The 20,819-nt window shown below is 35.7% G+C and overlaps 1 protein-coding gene across 7 annotated transcripts; it reads left to right on the forward strand.

The window, feature by feature from the left end:
- Positions 1–1,091: 1,091 nt before the first annotated feature.
- On the forward strand, positions 1,092–13,085 carry LOC102810143 (uncharacterized). 7 transcript variants are annotated; one of them, XM_085501333.1, is made up of 10 exons: positions 1,092–4,076; positions 4,301–4,421; positions 4,749–4,772; positions 5,268–5,294; positions 6,575–6,673; positions 6,891–6,934; positions 7,838–7,898; positions 9,296–9,334; positions 9,567–9,703; positions 11,834–13,085. In XM_085501333.1, the coding sequence occupies exons 1-10, from the start codon at positions 3,708–3,710 to the stop codon at positions 12,068–12,070; spliced, it is 1,158 nt and encodes a 385-aa protein (XP_085357459.1). In that variant the 5' UTR covers positions 1,092–3,707; the 3' UTR covers positions 12,071–13,085. The 7 variants fall into 7 exon arrangements, with proteins under 7 accessions (XP_085357459.1, XP_077868911.1, XP_085357467.1 ...); XM_078012785.2 differs by lacking the exon at positions 11,834–13,085 and adding an exon at positions 10,670–11,795; XM_085501337.1 differs by lacking the exon at positions 7,838–7,898 and adding an exon at positions 7,709–7,760 and having other exon boundaries at positions 1,093–4,076; positions 12,252–13,085.
- The last annotated feature ends 7,734 nt before the right edge of the window (positions 13,086–20,819 follow it).

Consider the following 20,819-nt stretch of genomic DNA (forward strand, 5'->3'; position numbering starts at 1 on the left):
ATAAAGACGTCAAATCATGTGTTCGTGAAGGAGGAGTCACTTCGAGATTCTTTGAATTGAAGAATGGGGTTCGACAAGGGTGCATGATCAGCCCTATTTTATTCTCATTTTACATTAATGAGCTACAAAGCATGTTGGATGACTCTGGGTATAGAGGAATACAATTGATCCCGAACGACATGTTAGAGTTGTTTTCATTATTGTATGCTGACGACATTGCTTTATTTTCAAATTCTGTTTTGGGCTTGAAAAGACTAATTAGTATATTGTATGAGTTTACAAACAAGTGGGATCTAAATATCAACTTAAATAAAACTAAAATTGTAGTATACAGAAATGGGGGATATCTCAGTAAATATGAAAAGTGGTACTTCGGGAACAAGCAACTTAGTACTGTTAGTTCATATGAATACTTGGGATTGGTAATGTCATGTAAATGCTCTTTTAATATTACCACAGAAAATTTAGCTATAAAAGGCAAAAAGAAATTGATTGCAATCAAAAGATACTTAGGAAATATGCAATGTTTTAAAGCAGACTTGTATTTTAAGATTTTTGACACATTAATTCAACCAGTACTTACATATGGGTCTGAAATTTGGGGATATGGTCAATATCAACATTTAGAAAGTGTACATACATCTTATTGTAGGCAATACCTCGGTGTAGGTAAAAATGCTCCAACTTGTACAGTATTAGGGGATTGTGGGAGGCTACCCTTATTTTGTTACCATGTTAAACGATGTGTGAAATATTGGTTAAAAATTACTAGCATGGATGAAAACAGATTACCCCAGAAAGCTTACAGGATGCTACTTTCACTGGACGAAAAAGGACAAAGGTCATGGGCCACAGAAATTAAAGAACTGCTATTTAAATATGGATTTGGTTATGTCTGGTTTAATCAAGGGGTGGGGGACTCTGATATGTTCTTGTATAAAGTTTGTGAAAGGGTCAAAGATACTGGAATTACAGATTGGTATATAGACGTTTGTTCTGTCGAAAAAACGCAGTATTATAGGCAATACAAAACAAATTTTGGGATTGAAAACTATGTGTCATTGCCACAATTAAAATTGCGCAGAGCAATAGCAAGATTAAGATGTGCGTGCCATCCCTTAGAAATAGAAAGAGGCAGACATAATAATATCCCTAGGGAGAGCCGTATTTGTAATTTGTGCCTGCAAGAAATTGATGATGAATATCATTTTTTACTAAAATGCACTGCATGGGACACAATCAGGAAAAAGTATCTTCCAAATGAGACACAACCCCCAAATTTGAATACTCTAGTACAACTATTAAGTTCCTCTAAAAGCCAAATCATTAACTCTTTGGCTCTATTTATTTATAAGTGTTTTTTAATCAAAGATCAAATGAGAATAACCTAATAAGCTTGTATGTATATATATATTAATATCCCCATCACATTATTATATAGGGCTTATATTATGTATTGACACACTCTTCATCTATATTTTCATACATATTTTGTAATGTAAATTTATTTCTTGTCAATAATTAATTTGCATGATTGTAATGGGCCGGAGGCCATTATACAATTAATAAAATTATTATTATTATATTTTTCAATGCTTTAACAGTATTGGTACTGGGACTGACACGATTTCGATTGCTCCACGCCCGCGGCCCGGGAATTAGTCACATGGAAATACGAATTGTAACAAATGTGACAGGCCAGGTTACAGATTGCATGTACATTCAAACAACTGGTCCAGAAATGTGTAGCACGGAAAATGTGCGCGTGACAAGAGAATTTTTCCCCGAACACTTTGGGGGAAACCCTTTGGGAAAGCCCCTCATTTAAGCATTTAAAACCCCGGTGTAGTGTAAAAGATTTCGTTTATGGGATTAAGATCGCCAGTGCGTTTGAAAAAAATATATAACTAGTCGACTTACAAATACAATAGTAAATAAAAACAATACCGAGCATCGTATAGCGACCAAAATGTGTGTTATTCCTATCTATGACGTTGTTCGAAAACAATAAATAGGAACAACCCGCGAAACAAACAAAAAATGGTTAGGCCAGTCCCCTCCCCTTGATGAGCGGATTTTTGAAGCGAAGAAACTCTTTTCTTAGTTTTAATTTTTCTATAAATTGTATCATGATTGTATACAGTGAAGATCACAAAGCCGTACCCCAGCTTATAAAAAAAATGTAAATACAGATCAGCAGCTTATATTTATCAGCAGATCAAATATTTAATAGAGATTGGTTCAGGGGCTCAAGATTATCTACGCCCGTAATGCTCGCGCATACATTCACGTGACATTGCAACCGTGGCATATTCAGAACGAGGCTGTTGCTGATAGGCTATTGTTGGACAATAACGATATCGTCACAATTCTTGAAGTGGTCAATTTGAATTCTAGCATCCATTTTGATTTATATAAATGTATATTTATAAAATTTTTTATAACATATATAATTAAACCAAATGGAAAAATACAGCTCTGGAAAAACTTTATCGAAATTTACAATCGACGAACAAACAATAAGAGTCAGATAGTTCGAAATAATTATTCTCATTATTGGTACTGTGATAGAAAATACAAAATGTGAACGATTTTCTTGCATTATTTTATTTATCGAGAGGCAAAGCAAAGTCAATATTGGACATTTTGGAAACGTTAAACAACGCATAAATTTGCCCACAATTTGTGTGACGTTCTTCATCATTCACAAGATGTCTGCATATCTTTCCAGCGATTAATTTGTCCACAAACGAAGAGGAGAGAAGGTGACAAACTCGAAAACAAATTAAATTTTGTTCAATGGATACTGTTGGTTCGTCATCACGGGGATTCTCAGTCACGTGAGCCAAGTGAACCATCTCTTGTATTTTAATGATTTGAAAAAGGTGGCCGGTGGCGACATATTTATTTTTTCATTTTATTCCGGCCATCATACTTTGACATTATACGATATTACACTAATCTTGCAATCTGAGTACTAGTATCAGAAGTTTGACGAATCATGGGGTTAAGTCAACACACACCGGGACAATGAATGATAAATACACCGTGACCGATCAGACCGAAGAGAGCGAGGCCGAGGATAGTATAGTAATAACAGTTAATTAGCGGTAGGATTTATTATTAAAGTTGGTCCAGCGATCCGGCTACTACGGTAGTTATTTTTTTTTTCTCACAAGAAAATATTTCATTGTGTATATTCGTTCATATAATTCCAAAATACACAATACGACTGCCTGAAATGTATGGTTACCAATCATGATAATCATGCTACAGTGTAACAAGTGTCAGGCTACATGGATATCAGGATCAGCCCCTGGGCTCATGAAACTGATGCTCAGTGCGCATGTTGCGTTTCGGCATTCAATCAAGGCTTGTTATTGAAATGTTTGATCCCGCCCACCGCTCAATTAAATACACGATTTTCCCGCCTTTACTTACGAATGAATGTGCCAATCAAAGAGGCTAGCATGATCACGTGACCACGATTAAACAGGGCGATCGGCGGACCCTGCTAAACTACTAACTATATGCCTAATTTGCGTCAGAGTTCCTAGAAATACCGTGCATGTTGTGATTTGGTTGTTCAGCGTCGCCATTACTTTGAAGCAACGACAGACGGTTAGGCCACCTGGTGCGAAGGAAAGTGAGGTAGGTCTGTTACGCCCACGCGTAGCCTCTCTACGCACGCTGGTTTGTTGTCAAACATGAGTGAGACCGTACGACATTGGGTGGACGTCAAGGAAGCTAGCGCTTCGTCGAATGGCTTTGCGACTCACCCTCAAACACACAGTAAACTACACCACAACAACTCGCGGTCCACAGGTCAGTGGACAGTGGCTGTTCACGTATCTATTGCCGTCCTTGTGCTTTGGAACTGTGTCATCACGGCCCTGGTTGCTCGGAGTTTTTCAAATGTGGAAATACGTAAAATCGATTATAGGAGGCTGCAAAACGAGAATAGCGATCTGCGGACACGTTTGGACGCCGTGGAAATGACTCTATCGACGATTATTGAATACGTGAAGAAGGAAGAAACCGGAGAAGAAATCGGGTACGGAGATATTTGGAAGCAGGTAAGCACACCGACTTCTGGGTCAAGTTTGTGGCATAGGTTAATAGTTATATTGTATTTAATGAGCATAAAATGCCTAGGTGTAACGGAATTATTCTTACCTGGCAATGAAACCCCGAGTGTTTTCTAGGAATATGGATGAATTCTATTATTCTCAGGAACAGATGAGACATATTGTCATGGGAACGACGATTTCCAGGAATTGACATTGTGTTTCGGTATTAGTTTTTTGAAGTTAACCAAGATACTGATGTGAAAGTGGAAGAAATCAGACTGAAACGTAGTGATTCGTCCACAGCAGTCACGGCTGAGCCAATGCAAAGAGACAAGGGTCGAAAATCAAAAGGTACCCCTACTGTTTAGTTGATTATACGAACCACATTATTCGTTTAAGTTATATAACAATAAATAAATTACAGGATGAAATCAAGTAGTCTTAATTTTTAATACCCCACCCAAGAAAAATGTGTGATTTTGACACAATTGTTCATCGGCATCAACTCCGTGTATACCGCTTTGGAGATACACTATTCGTTAGATTGTTTGAGTCGTCGTTTGGATACAATGTACCACCCGGTTACCAAATGAATCGTTATAGTAATCAATTATTCGGATTGTACGTTTAGTTTTGAATATTCTGATATGAATATAACATTGTATCATCTTATTTCAGGGGGCAAAAGACGACGCAATAAAGGTGAGTAGTGCTACTGTAGTGTGTCATTGATTTTAATTAACTTTGTTTAGTTAGCGGGATATGGATTTCCTTGGTTGAAAGGCGGGCGTACACTCTAGTATTCGTGGGGGTGTCCCGTGAGACTTTATGAACATATTAGGTCAGAGCATTATTTTTATTCCTGATGTATGACCGTTTTATGGTGCACGCACAGTCATGTCTATTACACACGTTGAACGTGGATGATAGCCGAATACATATTTAATTCTACGATAACGATATTAAAATAAATCAGCGCTTGGAGCTTTATTTTGAAATAATAGGATAATTACAATGCTTTCGGGAAAAATAATTTTACAATGGGATATGAGGGGGTGGGGGATTATGAATACTTTTGCCCTGATTCCTGACAAAAATACATTTAACTATGATCACATGTTACAGTCCGTTGTCGAATAAAGAACCCCTGTTCCTTATATCTCTGTATATTGATATTCAATTTTCACACGTTTTCAGGCGAATGCAAGAAGCAATGCCCACAAGGTGTGTTCCTTCATGATTTGTCTTTGCATTGCTGCAAAAACATATACATGCTTTGATATGCAGTGGGCTGTAATAATAGACAATGGTGTTGTGTGTATCGTGTATCATTTAGTTCGAATGCCCGCTCTAGAGTATGTCACTATATAATCATATACTGTAAAACATGTCTTTTTCGCGAGCATGTCTTTTTAGCGAATTTAGCGAGTGAACTGATTCGCTAATTCAAGATGTCGCAAATGACTTTATTCATAAATTCAAAATGGCTACCAAAAAACGTCTTTTTTCTCCACACACACTTTGTAAACAGCACGAAGTAAACGTACTGACATGATAGATACACTTTATTGAACACAAAAAAATAAACTTATCCATTGTGGTCATTATTTCAATGACAATAAATAAATGAATAAATAACATAAATGAAGTGATACTGAAATATAGTTTTTCTTTGTTTTTATGGAGGTGATAACTGCGCATTTGTTTTGGCACGCGGCAGACAAGTATTGTGAAAACAGGAAATCAACAATGACAAGAGTAATTCGCTAAATTAACATTTCACTATTACGTCATTTTACCACAATTCGCTAAAATTGCATGTCGCTTTTTCAACATGTTTTACAGTATGCCGTAATATAAATTATAAGTAATCTTACAATTGCCGTATAGAGGTTATAACATAACTGACTTGAAGTTGGAATACAGTGGTGTTATCTCGTATGTAGTTATTTAATCCTGAAACGATATTTAAAAGAAAAGTACCAGTGATTACATATACCATGAATGTATTGTGTAAATCTACTGGTCACCTGACTTGTTCACTCATCCATAAATTCATATCTAAGGGATCCAATGTAGACAAATCTGTCATTAATATACAAATATGTGTGGCTAAAATGCCAATATTTCGAATGTAACCTCTATATGACTACATATTGTTTATAATTTGCCCATTTTCATGCAACATTATTGCCTAGCGAGTCTAACTCATGAGTATTGTGTGGAATATGGACTATTACACCATTCATCAATAAAATAACAGGAAAAAATGAATAAAAACATTTTTTTCTTGTGCAATAATTTTAATTGTTATTATTCTACACAATATCTCTTAGATTGTTCATGCATAATGCTTACTTAATATTCATATATTGCGACTATCGCGTGTATGCCTATGTCATAGAAACTTAACGTACTGATTACTAGTAGCTTGTTTAAATAATGGCTTGTATAAACAAACATTTAGTTAAACATCAACATATCAATGTGTGTGTTGGTTTCAGGTCCTGCAGGGCAGCCAGGTCAAGCTGGGTCTCCGGGTTTACCTGGCGTGAATGGCACTCCAGGGGTGAAGGGGGACAGAGGAGATTACGGAATTCCAGGTATACTTGATAATGTTATATTACACTCGAAAACCATAAGTCACGCCATATACCCGAGTTAGTCGGTCATGAGCTGTAATGAGGACTCATGGCACTACTGTCGATAATGGTTCGTGTGTTAACTTTGTTATAAACTATTATATATATTTGAAAATTTCATATCTATTACATATCTTCTGAAAATTAAATAAGCGTTGTTGTTTGATGTTATTTTCAGGTCCAGTAGGTCCAAAGGGTAGCCAAGGATTACCAGGTCCAAAGGTATATTTGTTTATTCATATAAAAGTGGTTTTGTCGTAGACTTATCTAGTTTGTCGTAATCCCATACTTCTCATTAGTTCAATATACGAACTGGCAAAACAGTTACAATTAAAGTAGGAAATTAAATGTCTTGCCAGTTTTGCTTATCCTATCACACCATGACCTAAATATAAAAGTACCATCTACTCATCTGTTCATTATCAAGAGTTGTGCCGGTGTAATTACCGTTTTATTACACATACATAGTTTCAACACCGCGTAAATTTATGTGTGCCAGTAATTTAATGCACTCTACGCTATATCTAACTTCATAACGTGTCACGCTGTCAGTGTTATGTCTGTATGTCCCTTGTGATTAATACCAGGGGTGTTTTGTGTTGTAGGTAGCATCAAGTCATCTCGTTTAAATACAATACTAAAGTTTGACAACTCTGTCAAGTATTAAAACCATGCTATTTTGTTATGTAAGCCGTATTAGTGACTGCGTACATTAAATAATAAATAACCTAATCCATAATACACATGATGAGGTTTCTCGATAATGTCGACATTCATATGCGAAACGACCTCATATTGCATGTTAGTTAACCCAACATTGTGATCAAAAATTGTGGACAATAAAAAATAATGGCCATTTATTTCAAAATCATGATTTGAAAATTACATAAAAATAAGCAAAACCACTACAATTTTGGCGCTCAATGGGTTAATGCTTATACTATATGCTTGTTCTTTGTAATTCCCATCTTGCTACCTTTGCCTTCCCATTACCAGTGTTTCGCACATTTCCATGGTGATGCAGACGTTGCTGTTCATTCGGGTGCAAGTAAGTGATATTTTACTGTTTCCATATTTGATGATAAGTTACTGATTACATTGTGTGTGTGTATCCGTCTTCTGTAGTTTGCTGTAACTGCAGCGCACATTGTGGGAGACTTTCAGAAAGCATACCGTTCTGGATCAGGTAAGAATAAATTGCACACAGATATATACCGAACTATTGTTTGTCAGTCGCTAAGACTCATTTCGATGTACTTATTGTACATTTTAGTGCCTTATACGCTGTATAAATATTCCATGTGTCTACGATGGCGCTGGTGAAAGGATTAAAGCAGGGGGAGTCACAACCTGCGCATGCGTCAGATGGCCATAGCGTGTCATTGTTTACAAGCAAGCGTCTACCCATGAGCCTTTGCGTTTTAGCGTGTGTTGTTATCGTCGATTGGGACTCAATTCCCGCGCGTGCACAGGTGACAACCCTCCCCATTAACTCGTACATACAACATTAATGTATTCAGTAGCGAAAACCACATTTCGCAAATACAGAAAATCGTTAAAATGTGATGATTTGTGAAATTCACGAAAATATAGACCCGATAGTTTGTCCCTGCCCCATGACAGCCGAGTTGAGATTATGCACTCCCATCAAAGGTCACGTCGCACAAGGATGTTTGTCTTGAACAGGCAGTGCATGGTGAACAGGTCACTGTTATTGTTATTCAAATATGCATAACTGTAGGGCTTGGACTAAACTGCGCTGAGCTCCATAAGGGAGTTTACAATATCGACTGCTGTACTAATCCTTTGAAACTATTTGCTGTGTGTATAATTTGTAATTTTCTGATCACTAACTTACCGTGAATAACAATCAAATTTAATACAATTTTGATTGTCCCTGTGTTAACGTGTTATTGTTGGTTCTCTCCTTACTGGCGGTTCAATTGTTATGACATGTGGGCTGGCATTACTGGAATGGCTTCAATGTCGACTGTCAAGCTACTGTACAAATAACATTATTTTAATACTGTAATGATTTATTTATTGTAGAACAGTCTTAGCTTCACACTGCTTTGTCAATTGTGGCAGAACTCCGAATTGTTAAAACGGGAGAGTCGTCACCTGCACATGCGCGGGAATTGAGTCCCGGGCGACGATAACAACACACGATAAAACGCAAAGGCTCGTGGGTAGACGATTGTTTGTAAAAATAAAAAAAAATACACGCTATGGCCATCTGACGCAGGCGCAGGTGACGACTATCCCGCTTTAACAGTGTTCAGTCAACACTAGTATTGTCTAAATATAGAACAAGTAAAACATAATTGTATGGCTAAAGTTTGCAAGAACCTGCCTCATACAATAATTATGATTTTATATATCAATTGTGTAAATTTAAAAACTAACGTCAATGCTTAATATGATTTTTTGATTTAATTTTTTTTTCATAAAAATAAGTTTGTAACCATGTTCTTGGCACCCCCATGGTTTAGTTAGACATGCAAGGAATTCATTTATTTTCACTTATATTGCACAATTAAATTGTTATTCATATGTTTGTTTGTTTGCTTGATAACCGGACAGGCAATGGGCAACAATACGGCGAGGTTACCGTAGGGAAAGGTAAGCCTTTCCGCTTCTCTTACATTCGGCATGAACATAAAATATACAAACATGTTTAAACTTTGTTGTTTTGATATTGATGTTTTTTTGTGAATTACCTAATTGTCTAATTTCCTTGGGGGAGTATTGTCAAGCCATATATATAAAATGTAATAATATGTCTGATAATTGTCTAGTGTAGACCAGATACGATATATGTACTATACCAAGAAAACTAAATTTTGTGTTATAGGCGGCGAAATTAAATATTGGACATATGCATCCTGGATGGACCACGATCACTATAGGCATATGAAAAATAAATTTATCCTCGGGAGCGATGGGGACATAACCGTCAAGGAGGCAGGGCTTTACTACATATATAGCCAGGTAAGTCTGCTGAGTGATCGTTATTCCACTTAAACTAACATTGTCAGATACATTGTCAGATATCAAACTGTATTAATGAAACTTAACAGCCACACTGCACAACAAGAACGGTACGATGTATTCTTTTAAATATGAGAAGAGTATCATAAAAATCATATATATTGTAATAAATTATCATAATCATTTGTTTTCATGAGTGCATTTCATAAATATATACCTGAACAAAATTAATATATAGACACACACAGAATAAATCTTGTGTCACAAAATATCTGCTTTAAATTTGCAATTTAATAGTAGTAATTCTGTTATTGATAGTGTGCCTGCGTAGTTCATTACTCTGTCTCTAAGCATCTGGAGGGGGGGTCATGATTGTGACATGTATAATGTGTTGTTTGTAAGTTTTGTACTGATATCGAAAGTTGCAATTTCCTTGAACCATGAAAAAGAATTCTCGGAAATCAAATACGTGCTTTGAATTTATATAAACCGACATGTACAGGTTATAACGTAGTTGTTCGGTTGATATTAGTTTGGTTTATTAGTCCCCGTTCGGACGCAGTCCGAAAACGGGGACTTATGTTTTGCCCTGTGTGCGTCCGTGCGTCCGTGCGTCCGTGATCACCTGTATCTCGAACATGCATGGACCGATTAAGTTCAAACTTCACTCATACATCACACATTATATGGGACATATGCACATGCATTTTTTTCATGATCCGATTAACGATAGCGGAATGATGGCCATTTTAAGGCCGAAAATGCATCAAAATCACGTATTTTCACAATTCCAGAACCGGATCTCAGTCATGCATGGATGGATTTTGTTCAGATTTAGCACAATGTGTTGTACATATGCAGGTGCATTTCGGTCATGATCTGCTTTGAATGTATATGTCACTCAAATATGAACGGAACGGGGACGTGTCATTGACAATGACTTGTTCTATAACATTTTGTCCACAGGTGCTGTATTACGATACTTTCCCCTTCATGGGGCATTCCATATTTGTTCAAGGAGAAGCTTTTCTGAAGTGTTCTGAATCAACTGTTAGTGACGATAGAAAGTTTAATACATGTTTCATTGGCGGTATTGCTTACTTGGAAGCAGATTCTATAGTAGCTGTTAGGATGGCTTACAAGGAGCGTTTAATTCAACTTAGCCCCAAAACAACTTATGTAGGCTTCATAAAACTCGCATAGGAACTCGTTCTTCTAACAAGTTAATGAAGAAGATGCTTGTACGCCACTTCAGTGTATACTTGTACAGCCAGTTTTATCGCAACCAATTACCCCTGATTAAATAAATACCTTTCAGCTTTTATCTTGGTGAATTATCTAGACCAAGTAGATATGCAGGGTTGTTTTATTGATGGTTATTGCGAATGTTCACCCAGTTAACCAAAAGTCCTTTGCACTCTTTTGTGGAGTTGTTGCTACCATAATATATATTTTTATTGAGCTTGTTTCATTTGTGACACTATAAAACTAAATAATATACTTTTAGTGAAATATATATCTTGTCATATATGTTTATCATATGTAAACTTTGTGTGTTCATTTTTCACAGCATAATATTATGGAGCCTTGTTTTGTCATTAGTATTTATTATTCATGTGACATAGTTCACCAACATTATATGTGAATGTGTTTTCAATATAATGTGAATAATTCTATAAAGCAGATGAATGTAATATCTATCCGTACGATCCTTACGATTGGATACACTCTTTCTAGACATTACAGAACTATCCAGCACCTTTTTCTGCTCTTTAACAGACAGTATTTTATAGATCAGCAACCATTGTCGAGCACGCTATTGGCTGCAGTGGCCACAGGGAATAATATAAACTAGTGAGCACCTAGAGTGCTAGAGTTATTCTCAATACTTTCAAATTTTGTGTTTCAGTTTCTGTTTATAGGCATTCGTTTAGTTCAATCGATGCAGTACATAGGGTTTTCTGTTGAATATTTAGTAAAATATTTGATAATAGATTTGTGTATGTGTGTCATTAATGTCACATAAAATGTTTCCTTAACTGATAAATGCTAATTCTTAATTCTGAAAATAAAAGTTTGAAGATAGGTTAAACAGTCATCAACATTGCTACTTTTATGTGCATGTTACAGGTTCTATACTACGACAAAAGCAAGTTCATGAACCACTATGTGCAGGTGGATGGTGACAAGTTCGTCTCCTGCACGCAGACCACGGTCCAGGACAATGCAAAGTACAACACTTGCTACACAGCTGGTATAATTCGGTTAAATGCACTATCCAAGGTCGGGCTTCGGATGAACTACCCTAACCTTGTCATATTTTCACATACAGACACTACATATATAGGGTTTTTGAGGTTGGCCTGATCATGCAGTAGTGGCACCGTGTCCGTCTAACACCCTCCCATATCATGGTTGCACGCATTTTCTGTATAAATTCGAATGGGCAAATTATCGAAAGCAACCAAAGCGGCAAGGTTTTGGACGAATATAAGATTCTTAAATAAAACCAATTTATTTAGAGTTCTTTCTGGTGGATTGATTGCAGGTGGTCATTCTGGACGGTAACACTTTCCTCGGACACCATGTACTTGTAGATGGTTCGAAGTTCCTATCATGTAAAACCATGATGGATGTCCCAAAGGACATGACACCGATATCTACCTGTTTCATTGCTGGCGTCACACATATCCAAGCTAATCAAAAAGTTGTTATCAAAACGGCCCAAGAAGTCACGAAGATAGATATGGATACGGACTCTAGCTACTTTGGACTTATCCGATTGTTCTAACCGTTAGAATCACCACCTCCAACACTACTACTACTGCATATTCAAACCAAGGTAGACTTATTGAACCCATACGGGATTGTTCACTTCCAAACGTCTGTATTTCATATAACCACTTTTACATTTACTGCAATCAAGGTTGTGTTTACAACACTCAAGTAATGTTTTATTCAGCATTTGACATAATTTCAGCATGTACCATTTCTGTATATTCTCACGCTTACTTAGACTTGAGAGTGTATTTGGCTACTAATGTTTACTTATGTTCAACTACGTGTGAGAAATCTCGCACTGACACACTGTCTTGGTGACGTACACACCTCTTTTCACTCTGATGAGGTACTATTTGCATTGTAGTTTCTAAAAAAAATTTGTACTCGTATTACATTGATGTTAATCATTTGTGTATTATACCCCAGTTGTCTTCTTTTCGTGTATATTAAACCTTTCAAGGTAGTTTTGTATTTTTTACGATTATTTGTGATTAAATGTTAATATCGATAATCAGATCAGTTCGTTTTCTCAGGTTTATTATATGTTACGCTGTTGTAAATATATACATAGAAAAAATAAAGCTATATCGTGTAAAATGTATTCGTATGTATTAGTGTTATTAATTATTCTTTATAATCGATGTTACAGTACAGGACACGGGCATAATTCTTTACACATGTATGTATATTTAAATTTTAGCAGATAATTGCCCATCTACTCAGAATCCTACATATAATATATGTAAACTATTATTGCTTACTTTTCATCTTCTAAAAACGGAATATAAGCCATAATAATACAGTGACATTCCACGTGTATGTGTCGGGGTGGTGGGATAGAAGTGGTGGTAGTAGCAATATTGTTCGCCATGGCCATCAGGCCTATTGCATTATAAGTTACAACACATGAAGAGGTGCTCTTATACTACAAGATTTCTAGTGTGTAGACATACACCCGATATGGCAGTCAAAGCACGAGATCGGGTAATATGTTCAGAGTAATAAGGTATATAGAATATATACACGTAATTTCAGATTGATTGATCAAGCAATTCCAGAAAAAAATCATATGCTAATATCTATTAATTCAATATGGCTGCCAAATCTCATGACCAATTTCTACAAGAGAGCTCAACTTGACCATTCACCAAACATTTTGATGCGAATCGTAAAAAAAAGTCAAGTTAACATTTGTTTATGCAATTTTGTCGTAAATTCAAAATGGCCGACAAACCACTTAACTAAAATTGTTGTCATTGACATGACACGTGCATAGTAAACTGATTTAAAAATTGAAAAAGGACTATTACAATATCACTTATATTATTTTCTCGGTTTTTAATAACCTAACTAACGTGATACAGCACAGAACGTTGTAATACATTTTTGGTTTAAAAACAGTGACCCTCGCTAAGTCGAGCCTCAGTAAGTCGCGGTTTCGGCTAAGTCGTTGGTAGTTGGATGGCTTCCAAAAAATCTATTGTGTTTTGACGGCAGATTTGAAGTAAGTAAATAATTAATGTTTAATCGTGTATTTAATTTAAACTAACCCATTTCAGTATCCACTGTTGTTCAAAGTTACATATTGTCTGACGTGAAGATTGCTGCATAACTGTGGTATGCAACTTCTTTGAGCAGACAAACAATGACTGATAAGCTGGAAAAAACAAACCCTCACAACTCCCTTACTAAGCCCAGTCTCTAGAGTGATTTGATGACCGGAGGAGACTGTGACTGAGTCCTGGGTCTTGTTAATAAACACTGACAAGGAGATTGCACTCTAACTCGACTCGAGAAAATTATAGAGTAATGTGACGATATGACCGTTGTAAAAATTACACGTATACTTAATGTCCTGTAGTCTGACAAATAGTTTTACATAATTAAACTCAATTAATTGCAATTCCCCCATAGGAATACACTAAAAATTTGAATAAATTTAAATAAAATTCAATCCTAAATAGAAATGCAATTAAATTACTGTTTATCTAATCCCCAAAACACAATTACACCGCAATCATATATAGAAATACATGAACACACTTTCCGATTACAAATTATTATTCTTTCAAAAATATGCGAAGTTTACAAATATATGTCTATGGGTTTCAAGTCAACGCTTTTACTCGGACTCTTCCTGGGCTTCGACATTTTATATGGAATCTGACTACCATATATTAGTATTTGAATCACGTGGGGCGTACTGTGTTTGAAAGGGGATTCAAAAATGTTCTCCTGTGCCAAATATTTTCAATTACTATTAAACCGAATAAATCACGTGTGTTTAAAAATAAAATTAAAACATCTGTCTGTGTGCAAAATGTCATTATACGTTTTCTACATTGTAAACTTTTTCTAATTCTGTTAGAACTGGAATCTATGACACGGTTATTATTTAGTCACATTGGTAATTATATTGGATCACGATCAACATAGATATCGTTCCTAGTAAGCTGTTAGTTAATGTTCACTATTTTGGGTCAAGTTCATTATACACCATTCAGACATACTGTGAGCTTACGTGACATATCAACCTTAAATATTGAACACTATCGTGGGTCAAGTTCATTGCCACACCATCAGACTTACTGTGACAACGTACGGGAACTATAAACATTCTGTGTGACTAATTTATTTTACTTTAACCGTAAGTATCCCAATAACCATTCATACTGCATTGATAGCGTCCGTGAATGTTTTCTATAATTTCCCTGTAACCACACATTTTTTTTGTATTTTGTGTTTCCACCCGATATGTAGCCCTGTCAACTGTCTAACGATAATCTTAATATCAGCGTTTACGTTTTTAAACCAATTGCGTGGGGAATATTATTACATATGTTGTATTTGTACCCAATTGTAAGGCAGGTCTAAGCTGATTATTTCAGTTCCCAAGCTGGTAATAGTTAAAGTGTACTTTACATTGTTTTATAGTTAACACATAGACAATGTGTATAGAGTTTATTAGAGTGTACAGGAACCATAATCAATGGCGTTTTTAATTACCATGTTATTTCGCACCTCCAACAATTTATAGTCTAATCTCAACATTTAACACGTCGGATCTGGACTGTGAAGTAGCAATAGTGCGGTAATAGTGATTTTGTAATAAAAACTATCAGAATTGTTCTTGACCTAGCCTACCAAATTAAACCGTCTTCAAGGTATCCAAAACACCGATTTAAGGTTTTTGCTTTTAAAAACAAAACATAAAGCGGGCGCTTTTTATTGTATAAACGACCATCATGCAGTATCCAAACGAATCATAGCATAAGAAATATAGCCACACCACAAACAACAGCATTCTCGACACTGGCCTATAGGGGGATTGTGCATTGCTGTTTAATTTCCAAATGCTTTAGTGTTGCCGTATTTTCAAATGAATGTATTAAAATATGTTATAATACAGTGAATTTTGTTCACATAGTTGTGACAAATAAATTATGCCAGCGAAAATGATGCTTAAAATGTGTGGAGCATATTTCAAACGAAAACATGTATTTTAAACAGTGTAACTGGAAACTGCCTTTATTTTATGTAGTTATATATTTAAGTTATGCAGCCCCATATTTATGTTCTGGTGTGTATTGAGTCCTCGGTATTGTTGACAAAACCTGTCTCTACTCTTCTGTTTTCCTTCTAATATTATGGAAGGGGGAATTAGTTTTAGAAGCTCAGAACTATGAACTATGCCCTCAATGACCCTGGCTAAATTGCCGTGTTCGTTTGTTTTTGAAACCTGTTACAAAAATATGGAGTCCATGTCCCTGGAAATAATTGAAATGATTACCATTGGCTTGTAAGATGTGGTGTATAGTTCGGATATTTGTTGTTTTCAAGTGATTATACATAGTTGGGTGGAAGTGTGTACCCCAAAATGGTTGCTCCCATCGACGATTTATGGCGTGGTCTATTCAGTTTGAATAATCATTTCTTGGCTTCAATGTACATAACAGTAAAGCTCGTATTTCATGGTTGCTAGAACTGCATAGTTCATGTATACAACATTCAACAAATATTAAAGTGGACCTGGAACTAGCTACCATTAAATTGAGACCAACCGGGCTGCTCTCCAGGTCAAATTGAAATTTCTTAGATTGAGAACCCTACGTCTATCATATTGTCGTTATCAATATGTACAGCAATGAAATTTACACAACTGGTAATTTCAACCGATGTCATAGACATTTTACATAGATAGCCTTTGCATAAGATATGTCTTGTCAATCTTAGGGGACTACATAGCATAATGGAAACACAGATGAATCGAACAATCAACTACACTACATTTTAATCACAGATCGTATCAAATTGTTACATAAATCATATAAATTCAACACAAGTATTGAAATTGTTCAATAAATATAATATAATACAAAATAATAATATTAACCTCAAATATATTCACAAAGTATCATTGTAATAGCCATAACTATTAATAAACTCAAATATGTATTAAATATGTGCTCGCAACCTTCAGTTGTGTAAAGAATGTCCTGAACCACGGATTTAGTAATATTGAATTCACTATAAATATATCAAGCAAATAGCTTATTGTTATCACACATAACATAGGTTATATCGTTACATACGTTTATTTTATTCTTAAATTAGCAATCTTCTACAAAAATTCAAAAAATTCAAATGAAAGAGTCCGTTGGGAAGAGTAAAGTTAAACAGTGCATAATCCTACTATACTACCAAACACACCACCTGAGATATCAGCTGAGTTGATATTGATGTCACTTAGCTTTAAATTCCCCCAAACGATTAATAATAATAAGCTCTTACCACTTGCACAGTATTTTTGATTTTATATATGTTTGAATCATAATCATCATTTCTTTGTTTCCTGGGGAACATTTGGGTCAGCGTCTCTCCTCCACGATGTCTTGAGCCGCTACTTCTGCCTCTGCCCAAGTCTTGTATCCCAATCGATTTCTTTCCTTTTACACAGTTCTTCTCCAATTCTCTTTTGGTCTTCCCACATTCCTTTTGCCCTTTGGTGCCCATGTTAAAACAATTCTTGGTATGTCAATTCTTTCCATGCGTAACACATGTCCAATCCACTTCCACTGCCTGTTTTTTACAATTCCACTTATTGTTTGAATGTTTGCACGTTGTCTGATTTCCTCATTTGTGATCCGCATTGGTCAGTGTTTTTCAATATTCTTTTCAATACCTTGTGTAAGAATGTGTTCTCTTCATCGCCTTTGGTCATCTTCCATGTTTCATATCCATACAATAACACTCATCACATTTGACTTGACACTTTTGCTTTTGATTTTATGTGTTAATTGTTCACTCTTCCATATGTTTGATAGCTTGTTTACGGCACCCCAGGCTTTTCCAATGCTTTGTCTCAAATCAACTCCTGCACCACCAGTTCTGCTGACTGTTGCTCCAAGGTAAGTGAAATTTTCAACCTCCTCTATTCCCTTCTGCTCTATAGTAATTGGATTCCTGCTCTTTGAATTCAGTCTCATCACTTTAGTTTTGTCTATGTTAATTTTCAGTCCAGTTGATTTTGCATGCATATTTAAATGATCAAGTATTTTTTGCATCTGGCTTTTTGTGTTGGATAGCAGAGCAATATCGTCGGCGAAGTCTAGGTCGTCTAATTTCTCCATAAAGTTCCATCTGATCCCATTTCTCATACACCAAAATATCAAGTTAAAATTCCTGGCTTTAATACCTCTCAAATTATTACGAGAAACAAAGCACAGAAAAATACAATGAATAAATTCACTAAAATAGGGGATTGCTTAGGGAAGTGTGCATTGGTGATAACTCACAGTTTCAGGATGTAGAGATGAATGACAATCAACAACAAAGAAATATAGGAGTCTTGCTTGCAGAGAAACGCTGGTATTTTGGAGGGCACCACTGAAAGCAGGAGATCACAAAGCAGCTCATACAGGTCTCACAGAATGATGATTGAAGTCTGTATCCCTTGTCTCAATAACACACAGGGTACTTTGTTATGTAAATCACAAGCACACCTGGTAGATTCCAACTGTCCTTCCAGAGTTGAAAATTAATATGACCTGTTAATCACCTCTATGACAGTTATTACACGGCAATGTACACTGTTTCTTTCCATGATTCCATGCACACTTCTATTTACAGGCATTGGAGTAATATGACAAAAACATGGAATAAAGGATGCTGACAGGTACTAAAACCTACGGATGTCACCTAATGCTTAATTTCTTTTCTCATTACATCTGGATCAAGAATACTGATAGCACAAGCAACTGAACTTAGACTTCCAGTGACCAGAACCTGTATCTGGTTTGCCTCCATGATACTATCTGGTGGTGATAGATACGGATACGACATATGAGAGTTATTGCCACGATAACCACCGTAGAGCATGGTTTATGCATTCAAAATTCATACATTTGATCCTGAATAGCATTGTGATATCAACTGTTCCAGGTTTATGTGAAGTAATATTACTTCCATCTACTGCTTCATAATGCAGGGAAGGAATGTCCTCTCTTTTGGAATCACCAGGCAATAAATCAACAAACGTTGAAAAAGGTCGGCCTGTAGCATATTCAGCTTCCTCTTCTAATACATGCCATGTTTCTACATTGCCTTTACACAAAACAACTTTTTCAATATTTACTCTGTTAAATGATGATTCTAGAATAAGAAATATGGATATTGTATTAAGGGTAAATAATAACAAGAGGATATAGTCGATTAGCAGCATAGATGATCTTTAAAATAGTAAAATATGTATCTCTGTCAGTCTAAAGTCCTTGATCACATACCTTATATGCTGTAAATAGTCAATTACGTCAACTGATCACTTGTATCAATCAGGGATTCTTAAACTGTCTGACATTGTATTAACGAAAATGAACTTAACTCATGTTAAATTAATCTGTATTGTGTTGAGTAATCACTCACCAACTGATGACTGTCCAGGTTCACTGTTAGTGATATTTGGGCAGAAGGCAGCTGCTGAGAAATTGCATCCAATGAGATTCTCCATCAATAGCATAAAGTTTGTTTTTACAATTAAACATCAACACTCTCACACAATGGGTTCTATAATGAACGATTATAAAAACGCTTTGTTAGAAGTGAAATAGTTGTTAAAACACAATTAAACAGCATGATCGTCACAGTAACATTCTATGATTGCATCAGAAATCTCTCTGTCAATATAGTTGGTTGGTTGATATGCAAACCTCACAGTTAATACAATTGTTGCTAAAGGTGGCTTGATTATTGTTATACAGTTCAAGTTATTCAAAATTTGTTGTGCTATGTTTGATTGGTGTGCACACGTCACTCAAGTCTATGGGGGGACCATAACTCTTTTGTGTTGATAACAATCATAATATTTGAAGATGTCTAAAATACCATCACAAAGACAGGCAGGCAGGATATGTTGAAAGGTTAGCTAGACCAAACGTTGCCAATTTGTTTCTAGCCTGTCCTAGGGCAAAAGAACAGCGCTAATTAGATTAATACATTTCACATGCCAATGTCGCAGCAAAAACAGTGTAGCCTTCATTATATTAAAATGAAATCTAACATGGTTTCCACTGAGACAATTTCACATACATATGTTACAAAGAAGACAGTTCGGTTAAGCTGTTGCTGACTGTGTTATCAAGATTTGCACTGGCAATTGATTGTTTTTAACGATTCTGTTTAGATAATTCTACAGACAGAGGGATGAATCAACAAAGTACAGTACAGTTGATGCTTACTTCATCAAAGGCGATCCTCATAGCTGATTAAAATAATCACAGTCAAGATGTGTATACAATAATTTCCAAAACCGTGGTATGTACCGTCCTGTATTACATCACACTGTGGAGCTACGCACGTCGTGCATGTAATAATAATAAGAAGAAGAAGCTGACTATCAAGGTTATTATATGAATATAGTTTTTTACGGGTATTCGTATCGTAGATTTCGAGGGTTTCTCTGATATGTTGTCCGTAAATGCTGTAAAGCTTGCAACTTTTATGATGTACTGCTTTAATATTAGACAAATATCATTATATAGATGATAACTTTAGTTTTGGCATTGTCTGTTTTGAAACGTATTCACTTCCACCGATCAAAAATGAACATTGTTCAGATTTCAACTTCAAGACTGACTGGCGGAATTGTCAAAATTTCCATTGTCAAGATTGTAACAATCTGTGGCATATTGTAGACATTCGTTTATTGTAATGTATAATGCATTAACGAACATGAGATTAGGACAAAGAGTCAAATTTCAAATATTAAACATGGTGCACAGGTTCTCTAATACACAAATATTTTGCTGTTGTATTGTTTATATTGCCCTCTGAGGTGCAT

Source organism: Saccoglossus kowalevskii, chromosome 1, assembly GCF_978046115.1.
Source record: "Saccoglossus kowalevskii chromosome 1, keSacKowa6.1, whole genome shotgun sequence".
In the NCBI taxonomy this organism is placed as follows: Eukaryota; Metazoa; Hemichordata; class Enteropneusta; family Harrimaniidae; genus Saccoglossus; species Saccoglossus kowalevskii.

Coding starts and splice junctions, on each gene's coding strand:
- LOC102810143 (XM_085501323.1), top strand. CDS start 3,708: ATGAGTGAGACCGTACGACATTGGGTGGACGTCAAGGAAGCTAGCGCT. Junction 4,077..4,300: donor ACGGAGATATTTGGAAGCAG/GTAAGCACACCG, acceptor TTTCGGTATTAG/TTTTTTGAAGTTAACCAAGA. Junction 9,335..9,566: donor CGAGGTTACCGTAGGGAAAG/GTAAGCCTTTCC, acceptor TTTGTGTTATAG/GCGGCGAAATTAAATATTGG.